Source organism: Candoia aspera, chromosome 1 (assembly GCF_035149785.1).
Source record: "Candoia aspera isolate rCanAsp1 chromosome 1, rCanAsp1.hap2, whole genome shotgun sequence".
NCBI lineage: Eukaryota > Metazoa > Chordata > Lepidosauria > Squamata > Boidae > Candoia > Candoia aspera.
The window spans coordinates 284,001,866-284,015,247 of record NC_086153.1 but is presented as its reverse complement, the minus strand read 5'-3'; the positions used below and the strand labels follow the sequence as shown (position 1 = coordinate 284,015,247).

General features: G+C 37.4%; 1 protein-coding gene across 1 annotated transcript in view; it reads right to left on the bottom strand.

Moving 5' to 3' along the window:
- RASGRP1 (RAS guanyl releasing protein 1) overlaps positions 1 to 13,382 on the bottom strand; it is a 64,004-nt gene that overhangs the window by 29,663 nt on the left and 20,959 nt on the right. Inside the window, exons 3-6 of the mRNA XM_063288798.1 lie at positions 11,543 to 11,648; positions 9,346 to 9,405; positions 6,393 to 6,524; positions 3,352 to 3,505 (exon numbers count right to left, since the gene is read on the bottom strand). Coding sequence (XP_063144868.1) covers positions 3,352 to 3,505; positions 6,393 to 6,524; positions 9,346 to 9,405; positions 11,543 to 11,648 — 452 coding nt within the window. The remainder of the gene's footprint in view (positions 1 to 3,351; positions 3,506 to 6,392; positions 6,525 to 9,345; positions 9,406 to 11,542; positions 11,649 to 13,382) is intronic.

Below are 13,382 nucleotides of genomic sequence, written 5' to 3'. Positions count from 1 at the left end.
TGCTCTTCCAGAAGCAAATGCTTATTTAGCAAAGGAACATCACTGCATAAAGCAGTTCTTTGATTTGTACATAAACAAAATTATCTCAGTATTCATTTATTGTCAACTCTGTTGTGCAACTGAGTGGCCTGTTCAATGCAATCAAAGCTGTTTTTTTAAATAAGGCATTGTTGTTCTTAGCCAATAACAATTAACCTAAATGAAAAAATAGGCATTATATAAGCTTAAACAACAATTTTGTGTAAATGGATTGCTGCTTACATAAGATGTGACTGTTAGATTTTAACGAAGCACATGAGAAAAGCCCTGAAACAAGAGTTTAAAATAAAAAGTACTGATGCATGACTAAGTGAGAACTTTTACCATTTGTTCTCTGAACTACTAAACTTACATATGAGGAGACATGTATATGTTGATTCTTTGACCAGGGGCTCATTCCACAGCTTTGAAGCAATTTGGCTACGCATTTTCAAGCAAAAGGGAATAAAGAACCATGGTATTCTTCTGGGACGACTCAGGGAGTTGGGGGTGGGCGGCATGGTTCTGCACTGGTTCACCTCCTTCCTCCAGGGCCAGTCCCAGTTGGTGGTGATAGGAGATGAGAGATCCGACCCTCGACCCCTGCTTTGCGGGGTGCCACAGGGTTTGGTTCTCTCCCCTCTTCTATTTAACATCTACATGAAACCGCTGGGTGAGGTCATCCGTCACCAGGGGATGAGGTACCATCAGTATGCTGATGATACTCAGATATATATCTCCATCCCGGGTGAAGTAAGTGATGCGGTCAATGCCCTTTCTCAGTGCCTGGGGGCTGTGGGTGTCATGAGTACTGATGGTGAGCAGGAGGGGGCCTTGATCCAGGGTGGAAAACGCATGCGTAGTACTGAGGAATTAAGCAGCTATTCAAAGAGACACAGATCAGACCCGCCTTAGCCTTTGGGGTTTATATGTCTGGGTTTTTCCCACGCTTCTTCAGTTTGTTAGGATTCTGTTTAATGTAGCAGTAATAAACAGTAGAGACCTACTCCTCGTCTCAGCGTGATTTCCGACTGTTAGGACAGTGGGGGCCTGGATGGGGAGCAACAGGCTTCAGCTGAACCCTGGTAAGACGGAGTGGCTGTGGATTGATGGCTCCTCGGTATCTGGGAAGTTGTCATCTTTAGTTCTGGATGGGGTTGCACTGCCCCATTCAGAACCCATGCGTAACTTGGGGGTCCTCCTGGACTCACGACTCCTGCTCAAAGAGCAAGTGGCAGTCGTGGCTAGGAGGGCCTTTGCACAACTTCAGATTGTGCGCCAGTTACGCCCTTTCCTGGATCGAGATGCCCTCCGGACAGTCACTCATGCCCTGGTCATCTCCCACATAGACTACTGCAATGCGCTCTACATGGGGCTACCCTTGAAGAGTATCCAGAAGCTTCAGTTGGTCCAAAATGCGGCTGTGCGAACAGTGATGAATGTTCCAAGATCAGCACATGTAACACCTCTACTGCATGAGCTGCATTGGGTTCCAGTTTGCTTCCGGGTCCAATTCAAGGTGTTGGTTATCACCTTTAAAGCCCTACATGGCATGGGGCCAGGCTACCTGAGGGACCGTCTCATCCCTATAACATCAACCCGTCCCACCTGATCATGCAGAGAGGGTATGTTGCGGACCCCGTCTTTCATCTGGCGGGGTCCAGGAGGTGGGCTTTCTCTGCAGTGGTGCCTGCCCTGTGGAACATTCTACCCCACGAGGTGAGGCAGGCCCCTTCACTCCCAACCTTCTGGAGGGGCTTGAAGACCTGGTTTTGCCACCTCGCCTGGGATGGGAAGGGCAATAGCTCTTCCTGGGGGTGGCTGGTGATATAGAGTTCTCCCGATGGAATGGAAATCTCCCACTTGGATTTTGTATTTATATTTTTATTATTTTAATATTGGTGATTTTATGATGTCAGGTTTTAAGGTGAATTTTATTGTAAACCGCCCAGAGTCCCCCTTTTAGGGGGAGATGGGCGGTGACAGAAATGTGAACCATAATCATAATCATAATCATAATCATCATAAATGATCTGTCCCTGCTTAGAAACTAGTCCTATTCCATTTTTGTCTTCTTGATGAATAATTTAGTTTTGCTGGGTTGTACTGCTGTAAACTGGTATTTTGGTCCCCATGGGCTCAATGTGGCCAGTTACATTTGTTTTTGAGCCTGCGAGGCTTCCTGGCCCACCTGGTTTTAGGTTATTAGCCTTAATCTCAATGGAAGATTTTTCTTCCCCAAGCTTAGGTACTGCAACTGGTAGGACAAGAAGGAGCCACGGGCTAAGTGGCAAGGCTTCACAGCTAGAGGAAAACACTTCTACTCATGCAAAACAGGACATGTGACTTTTTGCCAACCACTCCTACTTACTCCAATCCTCCCCTTCCAGACAGACCTTCCTTCTATGTGGAATATGGACCACAGTGCAACCAGAAAGAGATGTGGCAAATTTGGGTGCCCTGCCTTGCACAAGCAGAAGCACTTTCTAAGCAAGAAAGCACAATCTAGCAAGACTCTTGGCAGCTCCTAAGATACACACAACATCTAAAATATCCAAAGTATATTATATATAAAAACATCCACAATTAAATGATTAAAAATGGTATGGAAGGAAGCCAATCATGCTAAATAATAACTTCAGTTAATTGCACTCAAGCATGGTTAAACCACACAGACACATCAACAGTATCATCTGTTCTAAGAAAGATCTGTTTCCAACATTTTCCTGAATGATATCTGGGAGGGGGCCAGTCAAATTTCAGCCACCCAGATCTCAAGCTGATACAGAAAATAGGCACTACAACTGAAAGGTGCACTTTCTAGCTTTGCCGCCCATCCCCACCCCCGTTGCTCCCAATATGACTGCACTGATTGGACCAATTTTAATTCCAGGCCTAATGGGAAGGAGATACTTCCAAATCCTTCAAAGGTTTGACTAACAAATGGGCTCTGCTTCTGTATTCTAAACAAAATCATTAATTTTAAGAGATGTGCTTGCTAAAAGAAAGCCTTTCCTTATAACTTCTATACCTTCCACAACAAAACTATTCAACTTATTCTACACTCCAATTTGAATAATTTACCTTTGTGTTCTATTGGGAAAGTGTCAGTTAGACAACAGGTCACTGGATAGTATTAAGAGTGCACCAATTTGCACTCATTATAATCTCTTTCCTTGCTCTCAGAAATGTAAGAATTAGGTGGAAAAATTTATTCAGCTTCAGCACCATTACTTCATTAAAGTTCCTTTCGTCTTTCCACACTGAACTATCTTGCTACACATATTATTCAAAAAAACTGCATAGTTAATTTATAAAAAGTCATCGGCTCACTGATATTCGTCGGAAGGACTTAAATTCAAGGTAGGTGAGGTGATCTGATAACTCCTCTGGTTCCAGATGATCAAAGAGCAGTGAAACTTTTCGTTTCTTACTGCTATTGGATTTTATTCGCTGGGTTATCTTTCTGGACCAATCTCGAGCATTTCTTTAGAAAGAAGGAAAAAGAAAAAGCTTTATCTGCAGGAATATTTACTAACGCATTCCTTTGTCTCAAAATCATGCAAATGGTAACAACTAAAAGAAGTGCTTCTGTAATACTGAACAACTTCTAGCACGTTTATCTTATATCTTTAAAGCAGATGAATCTAAAATTATGTGTATCTTAATGATAAGAAGATTAGAAATCTTATCTTTTTATCCAATGAGGTATCACCATCTGACTTAATTAGCAGATGAATTTTTCTAGTACTGCTAGAAAATGGATTTCAGTTCATACGTGAGTTTCTGGAATTAGCTAAAATCTGCCAAAATCATACAATGTGTAGCTCTTGTAGCACAGTATACTTGTAAAATCAAAAGCTTTCTGATTTGACCCATACAGAGATTGCTTTGTTAGTATTTTCAACAGACTGATAAAATATTTGTTTGCGTGGATTAATATATTACATATGTTAATAGCAAAAAGTATTTCTAGCTATATCTAAAACATCCTACAAATGCCATGTAGGAGTTTTGTTTTTTTTTAACCTTGGCTCAAATTGGCGCACTACCTATTTTGGAGCCTGTAAGCAAATATACCAGCTTCCTGTACAACAATCATGTGTGTGTCTGCTCAGATGCAGTGGTTGAGTTAGTAACCCATATCTTGTTACACTACCTATTGTACCACCCATGGTCTCTGGCAATAGGAGCAATATCTGTACTAATTTAAGATATGGTCTATGACCTAATTTCTGCCCAGTTCTAATAAAGGCCAGCTTAGCACTATTCAACACCCTAATAAACTTTAAGTTTTCTTGCATTCGTAGATTAAAAAGTCAAAATTGTATCTCATACAAAAATATTAAACTACAGTAATGCCTTGATGTAAGGGACCCCCAGGTAATGGACTTTAGCTGCAATGGACACATTCATAATTCAGACTTTATTCAAAATTAAAAAGTCCACTATTTCAGGAGTCCATCCAAACAACTGACATAATTTACATCATTTGCTTCATGCAACAGTAGCTTTCATAATATTTTCATCAATTTACAATCATTAAAAAAGTGAATTGTATTATCACACAAATGGAATCAAGTACAAAAACTATGTCAATTTAGATTCAATGGACATTTTGGTTTACCAGAACCCCTTCCCCTCACATGGTCAATTTCAGATTCTTACTGCATTTTATATGCTTAATTAAGGTACATCAGAAATTCCCAGCCATTTCATTTATGCAGATCAGTATTTTTTAAATTTATTCATTTATTTTTATCCTGCCTTTATCATTTTTATAAATAACTCAAGGTGGCGAACATACCTCATACTCCCTCCTCCTCCTATTTTCCCCACAACAACAACACTGTGAGGTGAGTTGGGCTAAGAAAGGCCACCCAGCTGGCTTTCATGCCTAAGGCGGGACTAGAACTCACAGGTTTCTATCCCGTTGCCTTAACCACTAGAAAAATTCTGAGAACTCTCACATAAGCCAGGTATCTACAATGTGCAGTCTGTAGCCACCACGGTATACAGGACTATCTTGTGTGTTCAAAGGACACAAACATTAAATAAAAATATTTGAACTTAAAACATAAATTCAAGTGGCTTGAATCATACGAGAGTACCATATCTGGTAAAAAAGCAGTGTTCTTGCCTAAAATCTTGCAAGACTTGGGACCATTTATTTTGATGTCCTCACCAGAGACCACCTGCAAGTACCAGTTATCTGTGGCCCCAGGACCAAAGGGCTATCCTCAGACATCAGTAGGAGAAAAAATATTTAATACAGCTTTGACTGAAAAAGCATGGCTTTACTTGCTTTGTTTGTAACTAACTTGGCTTCTGATCTTTCTAATACTGATTCAAATTTCCCTCTTCTATAAATGTAACTAAAATGGTATGACGTATATATAACAAGGAAATATAAACAGACATAGGATAATTCGGTGGTTTACAGATATGTGAAAACTCTTTAAAATCCTTAGGGAACTCAGTGGTAGCTGGAGCAGACTGCTTCCATAGTCATGGTTTTATAGTAAATGCTGATGATTAAAAATCCTGACAATTTTGTGGGAAGGGCTGTGAAATGAATGCCTAAATAAGGAGAAGGGATGAAGAAGTACTTACAGACAAAACTATTTTTAAAATATTCTCAGGGATAAAAGTGAGAGCTGACCATAAACATCAATAGAATGTTGAATAAAAGAAGCTTTTAATATTGATGAAATTAGACATAAATAAATCCCCTCTATGTCCAAAGGGAGAAAAAAATTCCAAAAGGCATTGTGGCGGGAGGGAACCTTTTAAAAAAAATGCAACATATTTTATTGTATGTTCCTACTTGTTTCTTTTATTCTTTTTATTTCTAACTTACCACTCTTTTCAAATCTCCAATTTTTACAGGTTTCTCAAACAGCAAACTGTACTGCTTTACTGCACTGTTTTATAGCTGCAAAACTAGCACTTTAAAAGTGGGGGGAAAAATCAGGTTCGGCAGAGAGTTTCAAATGGGATTAAACTGATTTTATATTCAGGACTTCTGTTTTTCTGTGGGTTTGGAGGGGGCTGATTGTTTCTTTCAGCTGATTAAAGCTAAAATTTTCAAGATTTGTTGTTATAGTTGTTGTTCTTTTCAGTTCAGAATAAAATCCTGATTTGACAGATTATATGTATGTCTTTTCTACATAGATTATTCCTTATAAGTACCACCATATACAAACTAAGAAAAGAAGGTATGGTTTTAATCACTACCATTTAATCATATAAAGAAATCACTTCATACAAAAAAGAAGCCAACTCCCCTCCTTCCCACCCACCCCACTAATGATTATATAAAGTATTCAGGATTCAGTAGTGTTTCTCCAATATACTAAGGCATCGACACTCACATTTGAGATGTGTCAATTAGGCGGCAGTGTAACTCCTCACCATTAGCTTTCACCAATTCCTGAAATTCTTCCATGGTGTTTGTAAGATTGGAATCTGTTTTAAACATGACCCAGAATTCTCTTATCCAATACCTGTGTACAAAAAAGAAAAAAAAGTTTAATTTTATACCATAAATAACTGTAGACTGCAATTATCAATATGTATTCCAGAGTTTCTTCACAATGTTAGCATTATTTCTTCCAAATCATAACATTGGGAATGTATGCATGAACGTAGTTTCTTAGTCAACTGGAAGAACTCACACATACCCACTAAACATCCCCTCATGCAGACTGTAGACTTAGAATCCACCTCTTCACAAGGGAGAGAGGCTCTTTGTCATGTAGGTATAAAGAGATACCCCAGCCCTTCCCTATCTGAAGGCAGTAGATTTGAGTGCTTGCTGGGTGGAGGTTAGAAAAAGAGGGGACTAACATTGTTCTCCATAACTTCAGATTAAAGGTACAATTCCCAGAAAAAAGGAAGGTAAAAGGAAAGAGGAGGTCTTTCTTTAAAAAATATTGCTATTTTGGTAGAAAGAGGTATATGTTCTAGCCAGGACTTGCATTAGACTGTTTCTTTTCTATTTTATTATTTCTCTGTACAAGTTAGAGTGTTTTGTCTAATTACAGTCTTCATCCATTCTTCTAGCTGAGCATAAGGATACTATTTGTATTTATGGTCTTCTTAGCTGTAATAAGTTGAACTATTACTAAAAATGGAAATTCCTATATGTAGCAAACCAGCACCATCTTGTGGTCTGCCTGGAGCATTTTTGCATTTTCCTTCTTTTGCATTTTGGTTTCTGTTTAGTTGCTGTCCCTGATCAAGGCAATTCAGAAATTCCTTTTCTACAGTGCTGCATCTATACAGTTTAAGGTTCAAAGTTAAAAAGAGATTTTATCTCCTTTTTGTAAACATTAATTTGATTTTGTTTACCTTCAGCGTTATTGATCTACTTCCCAAGGATGGAAGCCAGGGCTAAAACCTCTAGTCACACACCATGTTACATGGCCAGGCGTCACGTTACAGAAATTATTCCTTTTTCCTTATTTTTAACTTTTGAACACCAGAAAGGTAGCATAGGGTATGAGAGCTCTATGTCTCACGCACATCAGGATGTCAGCCCTTTGAGGTAGACCAGACTAGGAAACCAAAGTTATGAATGCTAATACTACTTTTATTGTAAGGTTACAGTAACAGAATCCTGCAAGTCTGAATGTGCCTTCCCCCCCCCCCCACACACACACACTTATCTTCAAGAGACCTAGGGAGTATCAAGTCTGAAAGTCTGAGATGCTTTCTCAAATTACATTTCTGCCTTGGACTCAAATTTCTTTTGTCTATTATCTTTGTTGCTTCCTCCTGTTCCTCAAGGCTACTGCCCATTACACAGTTTGGCGGCGGGGGGGGGGGGAGTGAATACTGGATAAGGCATTCCCTGGAAGATAAGTCCAGAAACTTCCTAGGGGCTACTCTGAAACAAAAGGTAAAGCCAGGATACGAAGACTAGAAACAAGGTTTCAAGAAAGGTGGTTTTAGACCTCCAGCCTTCCATCCTATAAGTTCAGTTGTCCCATTACATGAACATGCTAATGTTATGCTACATATTTCATGTATGTGTTTCCTTAAGGCCTCTCAAATGAATGTAACACATGAAAAATTAATAAGTAATGGTAGTGTTTATTTAACTTAATTCATCAGATATCCTTCAGATATCTGGGCTAAAAAATGGCTACACTCTATCTTCGATTTCTGCTTATGACTAAAGCAAAATGCATCTTCAGTTTCTCTTCAGTTTTTTTCCTTGCATGTATTACTATTTAGTCATTATGTAATACCTGGCATTTTCACTTTTAGCAATGTGTTCTTCAAATTCCTTCTTGATTTGTGGTTGCTTCAGTCCTCTTATTTCTGAGAAATGTCCCTTCTTGAAATTAAATATATGACTATATTGCACTTCTTGAGCAATTTTCTATATGTATACTGTATATATTTAATTAGAAAAAGTTGTGGTCATCACTTCCAAGGAACTGACAACTCATATCATGCACCAAAAATATACTTAAGGTTAAGAGATGATGACCCCCTTCATTTCTTACACTATTGTCTTATGTTTTCTCAAAATTTAACTCCACTGATTTTAGTAGGGCTCATTCCCCAGTTCGAGGTTAGTATGTTTAAAATTACATTTGTAACATTCTAAAGCATAATGCGTAAGGCCAAGACTATCAATGTTTATCTGTCTATATGTGCACAAATTTTTAAAAAAATGAAAGGTGCCCTGGGATACTCACAAGGAAAGAAGAAAGATTTGCAAACTAGCTATTTCAGCAGCATTACCTGGTGCATGAACCATAGATAAGTACCCAGAGGCTAATGAGCTCATAATGATTACTGTATGAGAATGAATGCATTGCCCACAGAAACACAATACATGTTTGAATGCTTGGAAAAATGCAATTTTCCTGCAAAAGAGATGGCAGTGAGTACGTCCTAATGAAGAACAGTCCTCCACAAGCAATTACTGTGTGTGTAATAAATTTCTATTTATTACTGCTTTAAGAAATTTAGGAAATACGTCATTATTCCTTACTTGATAATACAGTGAAACCTCCTTGTAACAAAAGATTCAGGAGGGAGTGTCCATTATTTATTAATGTCTGTTAAATATATAAATATGTCATCATAGCAATTTAGCTCATTTGCACAATAATGCCAGTACACAAAGGCTGCAAACTGATATAAATGAAATGACACAAATTACTTAATTTGTGTGATTTGCAAAATGACTCATTATACAAATTATATGAATCGCCACAGAAATCTAGTCCATTACATGCAAAAGCTATTGCACTGAGGTCCAGTAAACTGAGATTTCACAGGTTATTTCTTAAACAAATATGTTCTTACCTCACAAGGTAACATATCTTACAGCAAAGTGAAGAATTATTTTCCAAGGCACCCAGATATGTAGGTATATGCTAAGGAAAATACGTTAAAATGCAACTGAAAACAAGAGAATTAAATGCCATTTGAACAATGAAAATATACCATTTTAATTAGAACAAAAAATGTTCTTATATTAAAGGAGTTTATTCACAAATATCTGTTATATATGGAAGTATACTTGTAGTGATTTGCATTACTTGCATTATTATATCATTATTCAAAGTATGCATATTGCACCATTTCTATCATGATGTCAACACACAAATGATGTAAATTCTTTTAGAACTTTAATCCCTTGAATACAAATTCCTTTGTATTAAGGTCCAGAAGACAATCATACAAAGGAATCTGAGCTGTCAAATAGAAAAAGTCAAAGGTCAAAGAAAGACCAATAAAGCAGCAGATCTTTGGGAAAAAAATAACTAGTTTATTTTGAGCCAAAAGAATACAGGTAGTCCTTGTTTAGTGACTGACTCATTTAGCAACAGTTCAAGTTATGACAGTGATGAAAAAGTAACTTCACGACCAATCTTCACATTTATGACCTTTGCAGTTCTATAAAGCAAAGACCATAAGCACAGTTGTGGTTTCACTTAGCAACCACTTTGCTTAACAACCAAGTTGCCAGTCCCAATTATGGTCGCTATACGAGGACTACCTATAAGAGAAGAGTAATGGCTAGACAGGGATAGGCAATGTATAAGCCACTGGGGACAGCAACTCAGCCTTCTAAGTGACTGAAGAGCTACAAGAAGTTTTCTCATTGTGCTGGGACATCACTGAAAGGAATATAGACAATCCTTTTCATTCCCTTTTTTGGCCAGGGGTATCGGCTTGAAAAGTTTCGATGGGAGTGGGAGAATTCCCACAGGCAAACTGTCCCCCCTTCCATCTTCAAACCTAACCAAAAATCTGAAAAAGGCCTCAAATCACATTGCTAAAATTTGGCAATTCTGCCACCAAATTAAACAACACAATCAGGAGGGGCACAATAGGGTTCTGATGGTCACATCAGAACCCCAGGTGCCTATTTCTGTTTAGATAAACACTACCTATTCCTCTAACCTAGAAATGTTTTGCATGTTTATTTGGAATGATCAGGGTACCCCTGCCAGGTTAGTGGATTTTTTTCCAGCTATCTTTTCATTTTGTGCAGATTAGGACCAATTCTCTTTATACTTTAAAAACAACAGCAATATATCTACATCAACCATAGAGGAGACATGGGGAAGCTTACAAGACCCCTACAGCAGACCAGGTGATTAAAATCCGGAAATAAAAAAGTACTTAGTTACAGTTTTAGAAAGAGTGTCAGTGACTCTACAGATATACAGATTGAATCTTATCAGGTACATGTAGTGTTAGCTTGCACCAAAGATTCTCAATATACTTGCTAGGAAAAAAAGAATAATCAGTCCTCTATTTCCAATTCAGCTGTGAAGGTCATTTTTTTTTTCTATCCATTTTGAGAAATACAGATCCCCTGCTTTGTGGTACTAATAAACCCAATGTTCATTGCTTTTTTGTAACCTAATATGTTTTTATTTTGATTAAAAACTAACTTCGATTTAACATCTAGTTTGATTTCAAAAGTATGACAAAGGACAAGTTGATTGATATATTGAAACTCTGCAAGAGGGAAAAAGCCAATCAAATACATTATAAGAAAGTTAAAATTAAATAAAGCTTCTGGATAAAGAGAAAATCAACAACAAATTCTGAGGGACAAGTTAATTCAAGCTGAAACTGAAAATAATACAAAATGGTTCAGCAAATGTAAAAGGAACAGGAACTTTTCATTTTGAAAGTGAGAGAACCTGCTCAGAAAAGATTTTAAGGATACATTTCCAAATAATGCAAGGTTATGGGGGAAGGAGAATCACAGACATACAACAGCTACAACATAATCATATTATGAAAATCTGGTCTATACAGCAATTACTGTTATTACTAACTGAAGCTCAGGTTTTAAAAAATCACAGACTGCAATAAGATCGAGAATATTAAGGAGACCTATGGACAGAGATAGAGATATACACATGTAGTATTTCTAATTCAAAGAAAAAATATTTTGTTGGAACATTATTTTCAAATACTTGGGTTATCAAATTTTTCTACCAGCAATTAATGCATTAATTGAAAATATATAAAAGGATATAGATCTATTAGTTTTCGCAGTATCTCAGAGGAGGAGATGATAAGTCGATGCATGGTTAAAGTTACTGTCAGAAGCTGATAATTTTTACACAAGTTTCCATCTGCATCTGAAAATATTAAGCAGCTCAGTGTTAGTTGGAATATTGAGCTTTATCATAAAGCTAAAAATGCCTCAGAGTCAAGAATACTTTCTGATGACTGTTTAAACACCCCAAGCAATGTTATGAAACTGGCTCACCACTGCTGCCTTGTGGGATTTTTTTTTTACTTCCCAGTCTAGCCAAAAGCCATAAAATCTCCAGATTTCTCATCCAAATACTAACCAAGGTTGACTCTGCTTAGCTTCAGAAATCAACCCAAATCAGCTGAGTACTAAATTTCCCAGCTTCTAACTTGTTTTGCTCAGAGAGGTGTGTGTGTGTGTGTGTGTGTGTAATTTCTCTTCTTGGCTAGGACAGATAGATCTGCAAGAATACACATGAATAGCTTAGCAAGAATATATTGAGGCAGAAGAAACTGAAGGAGCACGGGGACCTCAAGACCCTTATTAATTAGAGATAAACTGACTATTGTGTGGTTTTTTATGAGATTTCTTGGGGAATGAATGGTTTTATGAAATCTGAATCATATAACAAAATAACACTACCTTTATGCCATGTTTTCAGATCCATGAAATTGTCATAATTAGTTAAGAAGTAAAGAATAACTCTCTGATAATAGCACTAATGCTATCTATTTGGGTAATGAAACGTCACAAGCAAACAACTAAGCTCAGAGAGCACCAAGAACTCCACAGTTCAACCCTGAGCTACAGATATCTCTCTTCCATTGCAACACCTCTCTCTCAAAGTTCAACTATGGATGGTCACAAGGCACAGAAACTATTTCCAGACAGTTTTATACTTATCCCAATCAACTGTATCCAAGAGTCCCCATTCACATGCTAATCAAATGAATGTGTTATAACAGCAATGATTTTTAGAAGGGGACACTTGCCCTCCTAGTTACTATTTACGCAGTGAACAACCTCTTCAATAAAATGTAGATAGTTTCTAAAATTATCTGAAAAAAAGCTTAACACCTCCTTTCCCACAAAACACCTAAGTACTAAAAAGAGACACACATTTCTCTGCAGGATGCATTAGCATGAACACTTTTTTAGTACTTACGCCAAAAGCAAGACTTATATGTAAGTGTTAACAGCCACTTAACTCTGGTTTGTAGCTAAAGACTGCAACTCATACAGTGCTTAAAACTGTTGGTTTGGAGTAAAAATGGAAGTTCCTTGAATACAAATTTCCATAAAATTGGAAAAAATATAATAAATGTGATTGCCACAGCGACAGTCATTCTGCCAGTAACAACAGCTTCAAGTATTAGTGTCAAATGATAGTATAATGGAAAAGTAGCCTCTGTGTAGAGAAACTCATTTGTATACCAAGCCATGGGAGTCCAATATATTCTTGTGGCTTGGCTGGAGGGTATTGAACTTATGCTTACTTTCTATAGCCAATCAGCCACTGGAAATATTGGACTACTTTGCATCTCTTAGTTTAATCTATTTCATAAAAACGAAACAATACCATGAACATCTCACTCAGTAGCTTAGAAATGCTATAAATGAGAATTTATATAAAAAAAGTTTAAAACTCCAAAGTAAGTTCAAAAATCTGTATTATCAACAGAAGCCAAGATTCACTGAGATATTATCAGAGCAAACTAATAAGCAAAACAGCCTACACCGTCTTTGTTCAGCAGTTATTTCAGACCAGTGGAAAAATTTAAGGAATTTGGCTCGTGTACCAGGTAAGAGGCATAATCATACCGTTTTGGATGCATCT